The following is a 22,015-nucleotide window of genomic DNA, read 5'->3' as shown; positions in this document are numbered from 1 at the left end:
GGTAGGTGGACTTTGACATAAGGTGGACTTTGATGAAGCCAAGATCCTTTGCAATGAACGCAACCTGTCGAAAAGACAGTTCTTAGAGATGTGTTTCATATTAAAAACCTCTAATGTACTTAACAAGAGAACTGACATCAGTAACTTGAGTCAAATATACCATGCATTGATTTTGCAGAATTAGTTGGTATTATTACACTCAAATTATTATATTGTAAAAAAGTTTTTGTGGTTTTCAGGCTTTTCCCACTTCTTTTAATATTGATCTTGCGGAATCAGTAGATGTTATTACACTTAAATTATTTTATTGTAAAAAAGTTTTTGGTGGTTTTTTCAAGCTTTTCCCACTTTTTTTTTTTTTTTGATAATAACAGTTACTTAATAGATTGAACAATTTAAAATTTTCCATAGGATAAAATTTTGCATTATTGATATTAATTATAAATTACAATTTGCTAAACTGATTTATAAATTTTCTTAAATTATTGCATATTTTTTCTTGCATTTTGAGCTGCGATATATGGGAGTTATACTATTGTACTATCTTATATATTCGTTAGTAACTGGATGACCAGTACTAACGTAGGCACTTTTCCATATAATTGTGTGAAGTGCCCTCACTTGTTTAAAATGAACTGTGATTCTTGTCTACGAGGTATAAGGTACATCCCTTGATTACTTCTTGATATTACTTTCACTTTTTAAACACTTTTATAACTGTTTTAAATACATCAATTTAAATTTTACCGCGCTGCGCTGCAGTTGTCAGTCACTCTTTGTTATAAAATTTTTTAAAGGTTGCCTGCCTCTTGGCGAGATGTCAGTTTACACCTGATAATTCAAACTCCATTTTCTTTTGTGTGTCCGTTGGGCTAGGATGACCTGCTGGTAACTATTCAACTTTAAATTTTCGAAGTTGCATATTAGCACTATATTCATTTAATGATGTTGCCTAAGGTTAAAATGAAGTATGCTTAAACACTACTAAATTTTTGGAAGTGTGAATCTGGTTTTTTCTTGGTTCATTCTTGACTTTGGAAAAAAAAAGCAAGCCAGCTTTTTTCCACTTGTTTTTTATATGTGACTGTTACCACATGGTCTTGTCTTTGGCTGTACTAAAGTTTTTAAATATTAACTATACACTTAAATGTTACATACTTATACATTACATTGGTTCATGGATAAGGTTTTTTTTACTATGTACATCTTATCTTTTGCTACATGTCTTTTTAAGGTAACGCTAGTGCTTTTTTACCTCTCTTTTGGATGTTGTTTCTTATAACACTCTTTTTGTAGATGAACTGATGATGTCTACTGAGCAGTAGACGAAACGTCTTCAATAAATAGATGAAGTAGCTGAATTCTTTGTCTCTTTTTTCACCCACTTGACCGATAAAACCCTACACTTACGAGTGCTCCTTTGTTATATATATATATATATATATATATATATATATATATATATATATATATATATATATATATATATATATATATTGCAAATTGATTATGCAAAATCTATTAGGTCGATTTTAATGAAATTTGGTAGACCATTTAAGTAAGTTATAAGAATTTTCTAAGCGAATTACTAAGGTTCTAAGTGCCACCAAAGTGGTTAAGAAACATTGAATAACAACAGGCGTATTTTGCCCCCTTATTTTGTATTTATTGCTATATTTCAGAAAAGGTAAATTTTTGACCACTCGTGTATCATACAAAATTCAATTATCTTTATTTTATTTCTCTACTACTTTGTTCCAAAACGAACCGTTTTAAAGTTATAAGCAAAGAAAGAAGAAAAAAATTGATGTTTTTCGAAATTTTTAAATATTTTAATCTTTTTATTAATGTTCCGGGCATATTTGAGAAGAAGCATGAGTCAATTATTATTACTGAAGGTGTCACCTAACTTTATCTGCAAAAATCCGAATGCCACCTCTCACATCCAAATATACACGTTTTTTTACAGATTAGTCCTGGTCTATAAGAAAATATTTTAAAATAGGCCAAACAGGCCCGACACAGCCAAAACACAGAGAGTGCTGGAAAGAGCAGAAATGATAGTATTCAGAAGAATCACAGGAAACACACTGAGAGACCGAACAGGGAGTGACGATATTAGAACAAAATGTAATTTACAGAGTATAAACGAGTGGGCACTAAATAGAAATCAACAATAGAACAATCACATCATAAGAATGACGGCACAAGAGTCGTTTAAAAAGCAAGGGACAAATTACCAAGTGGTAGAAGAAATAAGTATTACCAAATTAAAAAGGAGCTTCGCAGGACACAATGCCCGATTAAAGGATAAGAGATGGAACCACAAAATACAACAATGGTGACTGTGGTTTGGAAGGAGAAGCAGAGGAAGGCCACAAATGAGGTGGGCCGATGACATAAAGAAGTTTGGAGGACATAACTGGAAAGAGGTGGCGCAAAATAGACAACAGTAAATTGAATGGGGGGAGGCCTATATCCAAAGTTGAATTACTGAAGGCTGAAGAAGAAGAAGAAGAAGAAGAAGAAAAAGAAGAAGAAGAAGAGGAAGAAGAAGAAGAAGAAAAAGAAGAAGAAGAGGAAGAAGAAGTATCGGCCGACCGCGCAAGAGATAGAGTGACAATCTTCTCATTCTCTAAGACACTAGACTGGATGTTTCGAGAGTGTTTGGAGAAAACTAACCATTTTCTATAAATGTCCTCAAAACATAATATACATAAGTATTGCGATTACTGTTATGTTTCATAACCAAATGATCTAATGACCAATGTATTTGCTTCTAGTACAACAGCGATGAAGTTTTTGGACGATCGACAGCACGTCAAGCAGAAGCTGCATCTCGATTTGTTCCTGTGTACATGTATCAATTTTCTTGGTATGACAAAAGTAGTCCCCTTCCAGGTAAATCTTTTAATTTTTGTTTTAGGTTTCACTTCCAATATTTAGAATTTTAGTTCTTACCAAATAAATTTTTGGCAACAAAATAGAAATTGTAAAATTTTCAAATTAGACAAATTATCCGTTTGCTACCGTGGAAGCACTGTACCGGGTGCCCCAATAAGAATGGCCCTCGGCCATATCTCAGGAACCGTTTATAGTACAGCTTTGAAAAAAAAAATATTTATAACAAAAGTTGCCTCGGGAAAAGCCTGGAAATTATTTTCATAATTGTAGGTCCACAGCTAGAGGGCGTCATTGAATATCAAAAATAAAAAAATCAAAATTTTACAAAATTTGCCTAATAGGTCTGGATCCCGCGTATGAAAAAAAAGTTGATTAATAGCAAGCTGAAAATTTGTTAATAGCTTAAGGGTATCTAGTCCGACAAACTTTGATATATATGGGAACACTGGAACAGGGGAAGTTTTAATTGTGGGGCAGGTTAAAAATTTGGAACGGTCAGACCACGAAAACGGCATATGTATTTTGTCCGACAGAACAGACTTAAACTCTCCGAACAGAGATTCAATTCTCATGCAAAAATCAGACTGCTATTTATCACCAAATGGGCGTTTTAATGAGTGGAACATGTAAAATATGTCAAATGACAGGAATTATGACAGGTGATAAATAGCAGTCTGATTTTTGCATGAGAGTTTAATCTCTGTTCGGGGAGTTTAAGTCTATTCTGTCGGACAAAATAAATGTGCCGTTTTCGTAACGAATTTTTAACCTGTTCCACAATTAAAACTGCCCCTGCTCCAGTGTTTCCATATATCAAAAGTTTATCCGACTAGACACCCTTAAGCTATTAACAAATTTTCAGTTTTCTATTAATCAACTTTTTTTTCATACGCGGGATCCAGACCTGTAATGAAAGGGCACTGGAAATCCCATCATCGTATTCTTCATAAAATTCTGCGCATATTTGATTTCACAAGTTTAAGTCTACCTTTGCAAATAAGAGGTGGGGGTGAGTGGGAACCTTCTTATGAAAATATGGCGTAAGTCCGGTTCTGCTAAATCGAATTTTGCATAGTTGGTCTTGTTGAAAACAGCTCTTTTTCGTGAATGTACGTGTCTTATTTTCGAAATAGGCTAGTAAGTAATATGCGAGCTAGGTGGTGTTATTTAATTGTTTTCAGAAATCTAGTTTTCTTTGGAAAATATTAAATACAAGTGTCCAATATCAAATATTCAGTATTCATATCCGAAATTGGACAGTATCATTTTATCACCCAGTAGATCGAATGCATTTATTTGTTATTAAACACACACACGTAATTAATTAAATTACATACACATTTGGTCAATTATCAATAATATAATTTGGACATCAGCCAAAAGTTGCTGACATAAGATAAACAATTTACCTTAATTAGATACACAAAATCACGCGGGGCCCGTGTTTACATTGACCCAATTTAAACTTATATAAAACTAAGATCTCTTGTCTAGAAATTCAATTATTATTAATTCATTAACGCGAGTGATTGTCTTCAACGCTCATCATTTAAGTCTCTACTCAAAGTACCCCGGGTCAACATCCATAATGTAAGTCTCATCAATAAACTCTGCTACTATTACTTGGTGTTTTCATCACAACTTAAAGACCATCTACACTGAGCCAACGAAGGGATATTGTTCATGGTCCTATCGAGAAAAAGAATACTTCAAGGAAGTTTGAGAAAGCCTATACAGTCCACACCAGCAACACCCTCAGAGAGAGACCACTAGACCCGGGAGAACGAGAGCCGATTGCAGAGCTAAGAGCAGTACCAAAGCCGAGAGCCGATTGCAGAGCTAAGAGCAGTACCAAAGCCGAGAGCCGATTGCAGAGCTAAGAGCAGTACCATAGCCGAGAGCCGATTGCAGAGCTAAGAGCAGTACCATAGCCGAGAGCCGATTGCAGAACTAAGAGCAGTACCAAAGCCGAGAGCCGATTGCAGAGCTAAGAGCAGTACCATAGCCGAGAGCCGATTGCAGAGCTAAGAGCAGTACCAAAGCCGAGAGTCGATTGCAGAGCTAAGAGCAGTACCAAAGCCGAGAGCCGATTGCAGAGCTAAGAGCAGTACCATAGCCGAAAGCCGATTGCAGAGCTAAGAGCAGTACCAAAGCCGAGAGCCGATTGCAGAGCTAAGAGCAGTACCAAAGCCGAGAGCCGATTGCAGAGCTAAGAGCAGTACCATAGCCGAGAGCCGATTGCAGAGCCTACCAGAAGCGAGGGACCCTAGACGTCTAAGAAAACAAAAAAAAACGTAAGTTTTTGAATAATTACAAAATCTTCCAACTGTTACAATCGTACAATTTAACAAGTTTGCATTTTTATTATAATTCAACAATCTAGAACAACAATCTCCACTCTATCAATAGTAAAATAATGTACTTTAGAATGTATACCATATAAATAATACAGAGACAAAAATATATTTGAAAAATAATTTAAAAAAAAAAAGAAACGTTCATAAACATATAGCTTGCTTTAATTTCAATTAAATACTTTATTTCGAAAAAATTTAAATTACTACGTAACTTATAGAACGATGAAAGTCCACTCTATATAATAATTTCAGTTAAATTTTCACTATTTTAGAAAATTAAAATATTTTACCTATTTCTGTAAAAATTAATCACATAGATATCTAACTGCCAAATTTGAATAAGATTCCAGTATTAATATTACATATATCATTTACAGATCTTTTATAAATACAAAGGTTCATTAAATTATCCAACCAAAGAATTTCAATTTTAGCGTTAGTGAAATCGTAATACTATTCAGTTTATTTACAAACAGAAATCACTGTCAGGCAAGCGACCTACGGTAACGTTGAAAAATTGCAAACTTGACAAGGGCATAAAATTACATTTTTATTTATATACATTCTGGCTTACGAGAGAGCGTGATAGTACAGGTATAGTAAATAAATATAATTGTTAATAAGCAGATATTTTTTTTTGTGTGAATTTGATGGCCTTGGACTAGCCAATTAGCCAGACATTATAGGCATATTTAAGTACATTGCTTAATAAATAAAATACAGTTCATATTGTTTAATATATTTACCGCTGAATTTAAAATTTTATAAAAATAACCATGGAAAGTGTATACGTTAAGCAAGCGGAGATAGGAGCAGAATTAGCGAAACTAGTTTCAAATACTAAAAAGGATTCTCAATCTCGGAGGACTCAACAATACATCCGGGATAGGCAGGAAAAATTAGACGAATATTGGGCAAAATTTCTGAATAACCACGAAAAGCTGCTAGAAGGAGGTATAACGAAAGAAAAATATTTTGGAACAAAATACCATGATCAGGTATTTAAGACATATATTGCGGGGAAAACCCTGTTGGAAGAATATGGAAGGGTGCTGAAAAGAGGAAAAGCACCGAAAGTAAAGGAGATACAGATAAGGAAGCAAAGAATCGAGGAATTATTACGGCCAGAAAATGAACAAGATTTGCAGGAGGATGAAGAGCTGCAGTCAGAGTTAAGAGAATACATGGAAATGGTGAATACACTAATATTTGAAGCAGCAGTAAATGAGGAACTAGACGCTATAGATAATGGAGAAGTAGAGAGAATAAATCAACTAAAGAGGAGAGTCAGGGAAACCTTGAAGAAAATAAGGCCAGGAATTCAACGGCCAGAAAGCACACAGAGGAGGGACGGTGTGACATTACCGCAGGTAAAAATCCCTGTGTATGAAGGCAGGTATGAAACGTGGAGAACTTTCCACGATCTGTTTACAAAAGTAATACATGAAAACGACCAGTTATCAAACGCAGAAAAAATGCAGTACCTAAAAACTCAACTAAGAGGGGAAGCCAACAGAATTATACAACACTTAAACATATCCGAGGCCAACTACGAAGTGGCCTGGAACATGCTAAAAGATAGATATGAGAATCCAAGGATGATATTGTTTAAATTGATAGACAGGATGCTACTAGCACAGGAAGTAAAGGAATCTTCTGCTAGAGCATTGAAATCACTACATGACACCTTCCACGAAAGTCTGGAAGCCATAGGAGGGTTAGGAACAGACACGGAAGCGTGGAGCCCATTGGTAGCCCGAATTATCATAACGAAATGGGACAATGAAACCAGGAGGCTGTACGAAAACCACGTTGGAGACAGTAGAGAGATACCGACGTACAAATCGACACAAACATTCTTACAGGGAAGATTCCAGACACTGGAACTGCTGGAGTCAGAAAAAAGACAAGAGAAGCAAGGAGGATCTGGGAGGAAACCAAGAACACGTTGCGTGATATGCAACGGAGATCACGGAGTACCGAACTGCAGAGAATTTCAGGAACTCAATGTAAGAGACCGAAACAGGATGATAAAAGAAAAAGGATTGTGTGCAAACTGCCTAGCACATAAAAAAGAAAAACAATGTTATGTACAATATAGGTGCAGACACTGTGGCGGAGACCATCACCATATGTTGCATTATGAGAAAGGAACCACAGGCAACAAAATAAATGGAAGAGATTCGAATAATAGAAGAAACGGGTATCAAGCTAATAGGTACAGAGGAGGAAATAATAATCCATACAACGCCAGAGAACAAAATAACGGAAGGCGAGAAAATACACAAGATACCAATGGGCATAGGAATATCAACGACCACCAAAGAGGACAGAATTCAGTAAACTGTGCAAGCCATAAGGAAGGTGAAGCATTACTAGCGACAGCTGTTGTACGCATAAGAGATGCGAAAGGAGATTCACACATAATGAGAGCATTAATCGACCAAGGGTCACAATGCGCATTTATAACGGAACAAGCTGCGACGACGCTAGGAACAACAAGGAAGCCCATACAGGCGACCATATCCGGGATAGGCTCGTCAGGAGAAAAAACAGCCAATTGGAGTATGAAACTTTTAATCGAAACTCATTACGAAAGTGACTTCGAGATGGAAATAGAAGCACTAGTATTACCGAAGATAACAAGGAATTTACCGGAACAGGATATAATTCTACCGGACTATAACGAGAAAAATGCAATACTGGCAGATCCAAGATATTACAAGATAGGGAAAACATTGAGGTATATGCATGGTCAGACTCAATGATAACCCTGGCTTGGATAAGGGGATCATCAAAAAGGTGGAAAATGTTCGTCGCCAACAGAGTAGAGGAAATAAGAGGCGTTATAGGACCGAAAAATTGGCATAAGGTAGATACGAAGGAAAACCCAGCGGACATCCTCTCACGTGGAAGTACAGCATCAGAATTATTAGAAGCAGAGCTATGGTGGAAGGGACCAACTTGGCTGACTAGTAACAAAACTTTAACGCAGGAATCAGAAGAAATACCAGAGACAAATGAGGAGGAAGTCAAAACGAAAATAACGGTGCACACGACAACGATAAAGGAGGACATATGCGAGAGATTCTCAAATTTAGAAAGAATGAGAAGAGTACTTGCATACTGTAGGAGATTTGCAGATAAATGCAGAAAAAAGAAGGACAGTGGACAAAGTCAGCTGACAGTCCAAGAATTAGAGGAAACGCTATTAAAGGTGATAAAGCACACACAGCACGCCTACTTCAAACAAGAAATAAAGAAGCTGGAGAAGAAACAGCAGTTAGACAAGAAAGATAAATTAGCGTCATTGGTACCATTCCTGGATAGACAAGGAATTCTAAGAGTCACCGGAAGACTGAGACACACGAATCTAAAGTACGGAGAAAAACATCCGATAATTTTGCCAAAGGATAGTGCATTAACAAAGTTACTTATAGCAGATAGTCACGCAAAAAATCTACATAGCGGATTACAACAAACACTACAGTATATAAAAAGGAAATACTGGATAATCAACGGCAAAAGAACCGTGAAAGATCATCTAGCAAAATGCTTAAGGTGCAGGAGGTATAAAAGCCAAGCAGCACAACAATTAATGGGAGATCTACCGAAAGACAGAGTGAACCCGAGTCATCCCTTTACTAACATAGGGATAGATTATGCCGGGCCAATAAAAATAAGTACCACGAGAGGCAGAGGACAGAGGAGCTATAAGGGCTACATCTCAGTATTTGTGTGTCTGTCAACGAAGGCAGTACACCTCGAAGTAGTAAGCGATATGTCTACGGATGCATTCATCGCGGCGTTCAAGAGATTTACGGCACGCAGAGGACAGTGCAACAACGTATACAGCGATAACGGAACCACATTCGTAGGAACAGCAAATTTGTTGAAAAAAGAAAATCAAAAAATAGATGACGAGATAAAACAAGGATTACTGGCACTAGGTACCCAATGGCATGTCATACCTGCATATGCACCACATTTCGGAGGACTATGGGAGAGCGCAGTGCGGATAATGAAATATCACTTGAAAAGAATCATCGGGGAAACAGTTCTAACATATGAAGAATTGAGTACGGTGCTGACACAAATAGAAGCATGTATGAACTCGAGACCATTATGTGGGTCATCAGAAGACCCTGAAGGGAAAATAGCCCTGACACCAGCTCACTTCCTTATAGGGAGAGAAATTATATCACCAAATCGGGAAGAAGAGCTTACGACTCATTTGAAGATGCCGACGAGGTGGAGATTATTGGAGAAAATAAAAAGAGACTTCTGGAAAATTTGGAAACAGGAATACCTGCACCAATTACAACAGAGAAATAGATGGCATAAGGCGCATTCTAACATAAAAGAAGAAGAAATAGTTATAATAAAAGAAGAAGATACACCTCCAGGCAGATGGCCATTAGCGAGGGTAACAGAAACACACCCTGGAGCGGAGGGACTAACCAGAGTCGTAACAGTGAGAAAGGCGAACGGGAAACTGACAAAAAGACCCATACATAAACTAATACGACTGGAAGAAGAGAAACAGGAAAAGCCGAAGAAGGCAGCAGCACTAAGATGGAAGAAAATACTAGTAGCTATAATGTTTTTAACGATGTTAAAACCCATAAAGGCAGAACCGTATAAAATATATAATCCGGAACCAGGATTTTTCACAGAAGATCTTAGAGAGGTCGTTATAGACCGGGGAACATTTCGAATAAAGGTGTTACTAGAAAAGGGAAGAATCCGAACAGAGCACCAACTAATAGGAAATATGATACAAGGAGTACGAGAACTGTGTCAGGATATAAAAATCGTGAATTGTAAGGATATAATAGGGAAGTTAAAGGAAGGACAAAGAAAGGCGGAATCAGTAAGCGAGGGGTTGACAGTAGAAATAAAAGCAAGGGAAAGAAGAGGAATATTAGGAACAATATTAACCTCAGTATTTGGAGTCAATGACGAAGCCTACAGTAACATTGAAGCATTAGACAATAACCAAAAGGAGCTAATAAAGGGATTACAGCATCAAGCGAAGATAATGTTAGAAACAATAACATCAATCAATCACACAGAGAACAGGATAAACGAGCAAATGAACAAGTTTAACAAAGCACTAATTACAGGCCTACAAGAAATATCTAAAGGACTTAACGAAGTAGAAGACAAAGCACAGAGACTAGAAACCGAATATAGCACGTTGCGAATACAAACGATAGCGTTGCAAGTTATGGAATTCATAAACGAATATACTCAATTTTACGAGGGAATATTAAACCTTCACTATAACCACGGACACTTCATTGATATAGTGAAACCGGGTGAGATAACCAAATTGATAGAGAAAGCAGGGCAGATACTGCCACAAGGGGTCGAAATACGACGACAGCCCATTATAGAAACAGAAGTCAGTCATGACGACAGATATATAACAGTCATCGGCTATTTCATAGTGACAGGGAAAATTAAGTACAGCATGCTGAAAGTCACGGCCATACCACTTAACGTTGAGGGGTCGGTGTTGCGCACATTTGTCGCCCCAAGGAATCTACTGGTCGTAGATTATAACACACTGCACTACTTCGAATTGACCGCAGAAGATAGGGAAAGATGTTTACTGTTGACAAAGACGCAGATAGCGTGCTCACCAACGGCTATAAGGAACATGGATACCCAACCAAACTGCATACTTGAAGAAATTTATGAGCGATCTAAGAATAGCACATGTCCAGTGGTAGCCAGGACAATACAGACAGCTCAATGGAGTAAGATGCGTACCCCCAACCTCTGGCTCGTTATCACGCCAGTCACGATACACATATCCATTATTTGCGATGGAAATCGGAGCGAAAGAGTACTGGAACGAGTCACATTCCTGAAACTTTCACCCAAATGTATCGCCCAAACGAAAAATATTACATTACTCCCCACTAGCAGTGGGATGGAGAGAGCGGTAACAAGCTACCTGAAGACGCCAATCACTCCCGTGGCCCAATTGGTGGCGAGGACACCCCGCAGGTTTAACATGCCTCTAAACACCTACCTGGACATACCAGGAGGAGAGCTACGTCACGCGTTACTTGAGGAGGAAAGTCTAGAACAAGAAATGACGCATACGCAGTGGCAATCGATTCCAGAATCTAATTGGCATTATTTTGTAGCCACCGGCACCATCACTATAATGGTAATAATTGGGATACTCACGTTATGGAAATACCGTCCTGTTGTACGACTATGTCGTTCAGGGAATCCACATACTCAGACTAACGAACAGGAAGTACCTGTATTAAGTAGTAATCGCATAACAATGTACCGTCGACTTCAAAGGCCGACATCCCACTCTCCACATTTTCATCCAATTGCCCTAATTTTAATCTAGAGATAGAGTCGGACATTGATAGCTAGAGTACGGTTGGAAGATTGTTGATTATTCTTAAACTATTTATTTATTAACATGTTTGAATTTGACTATTTTATGTAATACTTATATGTAAACTTTGAGTATTGACACTTGGGCCAGTTTTTGCCCGATTCTGCAGTATGTCCAATATCAAATATTCAGTATTCATATCCGAAATTGGGCAGTATCATTTTATCACCCAGTAGATCGAATGCATTTATTTGTTATTAAACACACACACGTAATTAATTAAATTACATACACATTTGGTCAATTATCAATAATATAATTTGGACATCAGCCAAAAGTTGCTGACATAAGATAAACAATTTACCTTAATTAGATACACAAAATCACGCGGGGCCCGTGTTTACATTGACCCAATTTAAACTTATATAAAACTAAGATCTCTTGTCTAGAAATTCAATTATTATTAATTCATTAACGCGAGTGATTGTCTTCAACGCTCATCATTTAAGTCTCTACTCAAAGTACCCCGGGTCAACATCCATAGTGTAAGCCTCATCAATAAACTCTGCTACTATTACTTGGTGTTTCCATCACAACTTAAAGACCATCTACACTGAGCCATCGAAGGGATATTGTTCAACAAGTATGCATTTTTAATCCTGTATTACAAAATAAGACCAAATTAGCAACACAATACCGAAACCGCATGTCGATACCTTTCTTCTATCTCGAGATATCTTAAGAAAAGTTTAAATTTTAAACAACTGTTAATGTCACCGGTAAACGAAGTTAAGGAAAAGTAATGTGCTATGGAAAAAACAAATAAAATTTTTCAGATGTAAACGTATATAATTAATTAAAACAACAATAAGACACACAACACTATAAAATATAACAAAGAAATAAAAACTTAGCACTTAGTGACTGCCTAAATGTTCAAATTGTTGCCCATCATTTTCGATGCAAGTATTTACTCTCTCAAGAGTAGATTGAATATCAACAGATTTAACTGTTTTAGACTTTTATTTATGGCGACAGATTAAAGACCTTGTTTTTGTCGCTAGGCCCACTACTCGAGAAAACATGATCTAAAAAATACGAAACGCCGTTCAAAGCATTGCGAAAGATGAAATTGAGACTGCTGTTCAATCTACTCTTGAAAGAGTAAATACTTGCATCGAAAATGATGGACAACAATTTGAACATTTAGGTCGTCACTAGGTAAGTAAGTAGTTGCTTTTATTTCTTTGTTATATTTTATAGTATTGTTTGTCTTATTGTTAGTTTAATTAATTATATACGTTGGGATCTGGAAAATGTTTCTTTGTTTTTTCCATAGCACACTACTTTTCCTTAACTTCGTTTACCGGTGACATTAACAGTTGTTTAAAATTTACGCTTTTCTTAATATATCTTGAGATAGAAATGCATTTTTCGGTATTCTGTTGCTAAGTTGGTCTAATTTTGTAACACAGGATTAAAAATGCATACTTGTATTTAATATTCTCCAAAGAAAACTAGATTTTAAAAAATAATTAAATAACGCCTACTAGCTGGCATATTACTTATTAGGCTATTACGAAAATAAGACTCTTACATTGACGAAGAAGAGCTGTTTTGAACAAGACCAAGTATGCAAAATTCGATTTAGCAGAACTGGACTTACAGCCATTTTTTTTATAAGAAGGTTCCCACTCACCCCTCCTCTTATTTGCAAAGGTAGACTTAAACTTGTGAAATCAAATATACGCAGAATTTTATGAAGAATACGATGATTGGGCTTTGAAACAGTTTAACTGTCTAGTTAAACAATGGTAAAAGTCATTAAAGCAGTGTCACTTGGTGTCACTACAATCCTGCAAAAAAAATTTAAAAACATAATCTAAAAAAACCGCTTACGCAATGTTGCCAAATCAATAAGAATTTTAATATTTTGGATTTTGTGCGATATTATATATTACCTTAGGCCCGGTTTTTCAGTGAGCGGTTAAAATTTTGGTTAGCTAACCTAGTTTAAATTTTAACCAATATTTTAACCCTCATAGCGTTTTTCAGTGCTTTAAATTAAGTTAAGAAAATCTCGGTTAGCTAACCACTTTTTTCTTCTGTTAACAGCGGTAACTGTACGTGCGCATGTGCAATTCGAGAAATAATGATCAATTTGACAGAAAAATAAATTAAAAACAATTTCATAGCCAAATTTAAAAAATATTTAATGCAATGCAATATCAAGTTCGGAATCTTTGTTTAGTTCATAAACCTAGGCTTCATAACAGTCAAAAGACCACAATCTATCACTATTTGAACATATTGACCAGGAAATAAGGAGTTAGACTGTTTAGTAAATGATTATTTTGCTGTGTAGACAAATATAAAATTATCTTTTTAAAATATGACTAGGAATCATGCCAGGAGCGTCATTTGAAATTTTGATTGGGGGGGGGCAAGCATTATATATACAATATACATTATATATGATGTAATGATGAAAATTTATGTATTTTTTGTAAATATCAGTCATTTTCAGGGTCACGGGGGGCAAAAGCCCCCCTGACCCAATTAAATGACGCCCCTGAATCATGCACTAAATCCTGTTATAGTCCATGTGGTGAGACCGCTCCCGTCTGAAAAACATTTCTAATTCGGTTTCTCTGCGGATTCATATTCAAAAATGTCCACTTTAAACAAATCTGAAGGGTGCCGGACTGGATTTTTGGGCAGAAATTGTTTAAACAATTTTTTTAAACAAATACATAAGATCACCTTTTATTGCTTCAAAAATATATTTTTAGGTTTTTTGGGACATTCTAAACAAGAAAGGTATCTTGTGATTTTTCTCAAAAATTGAAAGTTTTCGAGTTATAGGCGATTGAATATCTGAAAAATGCGAAAATACGCATTTTCGAGTCTCAAAAACTCATATTTAAATTAGTATTTTTAAGGGTGCTAATAACTTGGATTAAAGTTTAAACATTCCTTTTCAAGATTCCGAAGAGTGATCGGGTCTAACTTCAATTTAGACCGTAGTTTTTTAATTGTGAATTATGCATGTCCATCCGATTTTATGGCCGGTGCAGCGCGCTCTATCCCAAAAATTTCCGAAAAATTACTTTTTTCTAGATTCTTTGCTACATTCTAAACAAAATAAGTTTCTTGGCGATTTTCTCAAAAGTTACTAGTTTTAAAGTTATAAGCGATTTAAAATGCGAAAATGTGTTTTTTTGTCATTTTTCGGATTTTAAATCGCTTATAACTTTAAAACTATTAACTTTTGAGGAAAATGTCAAGACTCTTATTTTATTTAGAATGTCCCAAAGAATCTAGAAAAAATATATTTCGGAGGAAAATAGGAAATTTTTTAAAATAGTGTGCGCCGCACCGGCCAAAAAACCGGATGGACACGCATAATTTATAATTAAAAAACGCTGGACGGAAGGGCCGCCCGAGAACTTTATCGTACCGATCTATGATCGTTATGGTGCTAGATACTGGAATTCTATAAAAATAACAAAGTTACTCGTTATTTTGATATTTTAGAAACACCTACTGTACTTAAAACTATTTTATGGTTCTACGCATCATTAATTCCTGCATTTGAGAAAATGTTCAATGCCATATTTCGGGGACACACTATAGATGTGTAGGTTATTGCATAAATCAATAGAATATTATAGTCATACTTTCATTTCAAATTAGTTCATTTTTCTGAGAAATTAATAGTTTACAATATTTGCATTTCATTCTATTTCGATTACGCCAGTCAATGCGCGAGATTAAGAACAAGATATTATCTCCAAATTCTATCCTACTGCATGGATTTTAATGAAATTTTGGGAGTAGCCCAATCTCCTAATTCAAAGTCTATCCTATATACTATGGCGCTTTTATCATGGGGGAAGTTCCCACCACTTCTCAGGGGTGAAATATTTTTATTTTCGAATTACATGGAGAAAAAGGAAGATTTTTAAGAAAATTTAAAAATTCATTCTATAATTTGATCACATTTTTTACAAAAACCATTCATTTTAAACCCGTTCAACTTTTTGAAAGTAGAAATAACACTATATATATTAAAAGGTATTGTAGAAGGAAAACAATGCATTTAAATTATGGTGGATGGGGAGTTAAATGTATATACTTTTCATTTTTCCTTAAAGTACATTAGTCATATATTTTTTTGCACCATATCTCGCTTAGTTTGTAAGTAACCGACATTTAACGGTGCTCATTTTAAAGGCCTTTTCAAACACTACAAAAGGTGTTGGTAGCATTATACACCTAAAACCTACCGTTCCTCTGTTATTTCAAGTTGAATACACCAATTTGAGCATGCACCAACAAACAAACTATTTTCACCTAACATATCTCTTTTTGTATTATAAATAGAACATTTACGAAGGAACGAATCTCTTTATTATTTATAATCTAAAAAATGTTTTATATAGTGTTTTTAGTTCGATGCATAGTTTTTAAGGTATTCACAAAAAATCCGTCCGAAAACGTGTCATTTTTCAATGAAAATGGCCAATTTTCAACTACGCATAACTCAAAAAGTATTGAGTTCTCAAAAAAAAGTATAGACCAGTTTTTGCTTAGAAATAGGTTCTTTAGCCACTTCCGTGCTTATTTTGACCAACAAATTTTCCACCCCCTTGAAGAAGTGGGAACCGCTGATAAAAGCGCCATAGTATATAGGGTAGATTTTGTTTCTTGAGCTATTCCCTACTTACTGTGAAAATATCAAGTACATCAATGTAGGAGGATGGAATTCGGAGCCAAATACTCTCATTGACTGCCCTACAATAATGCTCTGCTATGAACGCGTGAGAGAGGACACACATAAGATTATAGCAAAATTTCTATTTACCGTAACTTTTCGAGTTTTTGAGCTACAGCAATGAATTTTATGTCATTGGAAAGGTAATTTTGCATTCTTTCAAAATATGTTAAAATATACAGGGCAAGATTTTTTATTCATTTCCGGTTCAACCGGAAGCCATATTTTTGGTAAAATTTATTGTGATAATAGATAATAAAGTACCATATATGCCTGCAAAATTTCAAATTTTAGTTTCTATTAAGAAGGAAGTTACGGGCACTCTAATATTTTTTTATAAAAAATTCATAACTCCCCTCCTATGGGGAGTTAAGATATATGACTAATGTCATTCAATTTACTGATAGGATATCAAAAATATATCAAAAAATAAAAAAATTCCTTGGAGCCATTTTTGAGAAAATCTAGTTCAAATTTATGTCAAAATTTGACCCCTTAAATATAGGCAACCCGTAACTTTTTCTGAAAAACGATAACATCCTTCTTATAGCCCTATCTTTAGGCTATATAACGACTTTTTCAAATTAAACTTATCTTAAACAAGTTTTTAGATAGATAGGGAAATGTGTCGGGTGGGCGGTCGGCCATGTTGGCCGCCATTTTGAATTTGGAAATGTTAAATTCCGTATTTTTATTTACCTATCGATGAGCTTACTTTGAGTTGAATTTCATTCATTTCGGTCAAAATTTGCAAAAATGGGCCCTAAATAACCCCCCTATTTCGGCCCCCCTTTGAGAGGTTTTTTTTAAAAGCTTAGTTTCTCGACAAAATTCTCTTAAACTTACTCATACCGAATTTCATCAAAATCGGTCCAGTAGTTTTTGCTGGGCGGTGGCGACATACGTACGTACATACTTCCGACATGTTTTTTTTTATTTGCTTTTTAGACTCAGGGGGACTCAAAACGTCGAAAAAATGTGAAATCTGAATTTTTTTTTTGCACGATCCTATAACTTTATCTATTATACTCATACTACGTATGTAGTACGATAAAGTAAAACTACGGTCTAAATTAAAGTTAGACCCAATCGCTCTCCGGAATCTTGAAAAGGAGTGTTTAAACTTTAATCCAAGTTATTGGCACCCTTAAAAATACCAATTTAAATATGAGTTTTCGAAAAGGCGTCGTATCGTCTCGAAAAGGCGTATTTTCGCATTTTTTAGATTTTAAATCGCCTATAACTCGAAAACTGTCAATTTTTGAGAAAAATCACAACATACCTTTCTTGTTTAGAATGGCCCAAAAAACCTAAAAAGATATTTTTTGGAGCAATAAAAGGCGATCTTATGTATTTGTTTAAAAAAATTGTTTAAACAATTTCTGCCCAAAAATTCCGTCCGGCACCCTTCAGATTTGTTTAAAGGGGACATTTTTGAATATAAATCCGCAGAGAAACCGAATTAGAAATGTTTTTCAGACGGGAGCGGGCTCACCACATGGACTATTACAGTAAAATTGTAAACATAGGTACCTGTTACAGTTATATTTAAATATATTTCCTTATAATTCCTTCCTATATAATAACGATAATAATTTATAATTTCGATAATAATAATTTCCTTATAATAATAAGGAGGTATTAGAATACTTCCCGCGATGAAACAAAATAACATAACCCAACTAATCTCTTCTGTCAGGCAGATACTCAAAAAAATAATATTCACTGCACCCATGCGCAAGCGTAATCGCTTGCGCATCGGTTAAAATCGTGGTTAACTTAAACGAGTTTAAGCTCTAACCTATTAGTACTGAAAAACTGATTAAACATGAATATTTCGGTGACCAAAAAATAAATAGGTTAACCCAGCACTGAAAAACCGGCCCTTAGTGGTATAAATATTTGATAATACATATTTATTATATGAGAATTAATTTTTTAATTTCTTTCACACTGTGAACTGCAATTTTAGGTAAAACTTCTAAATTGACAATTTTGATAATAAATTAATGTTTTAGGTGTTAAGCATGCAGCCGATTTATATTACATGTGGAATGTATCATTCGGCACCACTACCCACAACGATGCTCTTCGGAAACCTATACTTAAATGGTGGACAAATTTCATCAAGTATCAGTAAGTTACATTGTTTCGGCCTAAATGTTTTACTTAAATATTGTGTGTGTTAGGAGGAAACAGTAGCGATCAACAGGTAGCAATAAACGCGTTCCAAGATTGCGGCTCTAATTTTGAATATTTTGTCGAGATATTTGGCACACATATTCGTAATATAATAAAGAATGGCGGTACAGAGAAAATTTCAGAAATATGTTAGTATGTGGAAATTACTCTACAACTAAATAAAATATTGAAAAAAGGAGCCTGTACCGCATTTAAAAAAGACAAAAAAATACACTTTCTTCAAATAAACTTTTTTATCCGATGCCTAGATTTTGTGTAATCTTGAACTACTAAAAATCGATTTTTTTATAACAAGAAATCGAACGTCACTGACTTGGCAACATTTCGCGCCTATGTATATAAAAATTATTGTTTTTGATAGTATAAACGTCACTGCCAGTGTCGAATTACCGACGCACTGTTGACTCACTTTTGAAAGTTCGCAGAACTTTCGCAATATTGGACCGCGTTTGTTGCCACCTGTTGATCGCTACTGTATCACCTTAAAACAAATGGTTATATTTTTTCTTTAGCACATTTTGATACATTTTTGGCAAAGTAACGTAAGTGAAATTTTTGAAAATCATGTTTTTCCATTAAACTAACGCTATTATTGTTCAGAAGGCACTGCCAAAGTGTAATAAGCCTATACATATATTATGTTTAAAGTAATTCTAGGCTTACTACACTTTGGCAGTACCTTCTAAGCAATAATAGTGTTAGTTTAATGGAAAAACATAATTTTCGACAAAAATGTCACTTACGTTACTTTGCCAAAAATGTATCGATTTATTAAATTAATCTTTTTTGAAATCGATTTCCGGAGTGGAGTCCAAAACAATAAGGTTCTGAAACGGTTTTCTTGTGGCAGGTTTAATTTATGTATTATGTTTTGTGACGATAATATAATTTTATCGTCTAGAGTACGCCAATGAATAAAGTAAAACGTGTTTTTCTACCGTCTCGGACGATATAAAAGACGGAACGAAAAGCCTAGTTGGATTATTCTCGGAGCGTTGATCGGGGAATAATAAACAACAACGAGAGGTGTAACAACGTATAAGAGGTGAGTTTAAGTATATCTCGACCATTTTCCGCAACCCTACAACCACCGTCGTCTTGGTGCGGTGAACGAATTTCGACGGTTTCCTTTTACCTATCCTATACGAGCGGTGATCGTAATTCCTTACATGTCTTTCCCCCTGGCGAGTTAAGCGAGATGTCCTCTACTTATAAGCCCATTTCATGTTAATAAAGGTAATTCCAATTCCAGTCAAGATGTACGAATCAGAAAAATTATACTGGCGTCAAACAGCTACAACTTGCATAAATGAAAAATCAACAGAAATATGCACAATACAAAGAGTTGTCAGACAGGGTTGTATACTGTCCCCAATGTTATTCAATGCATATTTAGATATAATATTTATGTAGCGATGCATAATTTGGAATGGGGTGTGAAAGTTAATGGAATCCTGATAAATACAATCAGATATGCAGACGATACAGTTATTTTATGTATTATGTTTTGTGACGATAATATAATTTTATCGTCTAGAGTACGCCAATGAATTAAGTAAAACGTGTTTTTATACCGTCTCGGACGATATAAAAGACGGAAAGAAAAGCCTAGTTCGATTATTCTCGGAGCGTTATTCACGGAATAATAAACAGCAACGAAGTACCTGCTCGGGCGCCAATGTAATGTTGTCGTTCAATTTGATGCTCCGGGTAACAAAATACAGTCGAAGACAAAGGTTCGCTTTTTTTAGACATTTTTATTTAGAGTCAAAGCATACAAAAGATAATATAATTAGCCTTAATTACTCGTTAATTTCGTTAATAAAATATATTTATAATCTACGTATCAAACTTTCGGTTCGGGTCGATGTGACGATATTTGGTACACAAATAAATAATACCGATGATCGTGTGGATTAGGAATTACCTTTCTTCTTCTTAACGTGCCCTCTCAAGTCCCCTTGACGTTGGCTATTAACATGGCGAAACTGTCTCTGTCTCGAGCTATTCTAAATAGTTGTTCTGCTTTCTTTATTCCTGTCCACTCCCGGATATTCTTCAACCACGAGGCCTACTTTCTACCAATTCCTCTGCGTCCTTCGATTTTACGCATCATACTAAGTTGAAGAACATTATACCGGTCTCTCCTTACTACGTGTCCAAAATAGGCCATCTTTCTATATTTGATGTTATCAAGCAGCTCGCGGGCAGCATTTGCTCTCTTAAGGACTGCCACATTTGTCAGCATAGCCGTCCAAGGTATTTTCAGTGTACGTCTGTGTAGCAACATTTTAAAGGTCTCAAAACGATTAATGGTGGATATTTTTAATGTCCATGCTTCGACACTATACAAGAGGACTGACCAAATGTAACATTTAATCATGCGCTTTCGAAGTTGAAGTTGCAAGTTATCTGGATCTAGTTGTTCAGTAATATGGCAACCAAGATATTTAAAACTGGGTACTCTTTGAAGTATATGACCATTAACATATAACCGTGAATCTTGATGGGCCAAACGGCTAAATACCATGTATTTTGTTTTTGAACAGTTTATGTTTAGGCCAAACTCTCTTCTCACTGTGTCAATGACATTTAAAAGGTTGTAATCCATGCATATCATCATTTAAAATAACTTTATCGTCTGCATATCTGATTGTATTTATCAGAATTCTATTAACTTTCACACCCCATTCCAAATTATGCAGCGCTTCCTTAAATATTCTATCTGAATATACATTGAATAACAGTGGGGACAGTATAAAGCCCTGTCTGACAACTCTTTGTATTGTGCATATTTCTGTTGATTTTCCATTTATACAAGCTGTAGCTGTTTGATGCCAGTATAATTTTTCTGATTCGTACATATTGACTAGAATTGGAATTACCTTTATTCACATGAAATATGCTTATAAGTAGAGGACATCTCGCTAAACTCGCCAGGGGGAAGACCCGCTCGTATAGGATAGGTAAAAGGAACTCGTCGAAATTTGTTCAACGCACCAAGACGACGGGGGTTGTAGGGTTGCGGAAAATGGTCGGAATATACTTAAACTCACCTCTTATAAGTTGTTACACCTCTCGTTGTTGTTTATTATTCCCCGATCAACTGTCCGAGAATAATCCAACTAGGCTTTTCGTTCCGTCTTTTATATCGTCCGAGACGGTATAGAAACACGTTTTACTTTTCCGGAAATCGTTTTCAAAAAAAATTATTAAGAATGTGTGATGAAAGAGTGTATAACCCATAGACTTATATTTTATTAATATAGACAAGGTGTCATGTATACTTTAATTGTTGTTGTGGCTTCTTTATATATATTGGCTATTAGGTCTGTATATCCGTGGTCAATTCTGCTGTTAATCATATTGATTTGATTTGCTGTAATAGGTTGTTTAAAATATTAA

The 22,015-nt window shown here is 35.4% G+C and overlaps 1 protein-coding gene across 2 annotated transcripts in view; it reads left to right on the top strand.

Moving 5' to 3' along the window:
• LOC114336508 (para-nitrobenzyl esterase) overlaps window positions 1-22,015 on the top strand; it is a 60,158-nt gene that overhangs the window by 37,859 nt on the left and 284 nt on the right. For both annotated transcript variants that reach the window (XM_028286886.2, XM_028286892.2), the window contains 2 exons: window positions 2,784-2,901; window positions 18,427-18,544. In XM_028286886.2, coding sequence (XP_028142687.2) covers window positions 2,784-2,901; window positions 18,427-18,544 — 236 coding nt within the window. The remainder of the gene's footprint in view (window positions 1-2,783; window positions 2,902-18,426; window positions 18,545-22,015) is intronic.

The sequence above is a fragment of the Diabrotica virgifera genome, chromosome 8, assembly GCF_917563875.1.
Source record: "Diabrotica virgifera virgifera chromosome 8, PGI_DIABVI_V3a".
NCBI classification, from domain to species: domain Eukaryota; kingdom Metazoa; phylum Arthropoda; class Insecta; order Coleoptera; family Chrysomelidae; genus Diabrotica; species Diabrotica virgifera.
Note: the sequence above shows the minus strand (reverse complement) of the source record. Positions and strands in the feature narration are given on the sequence as shown.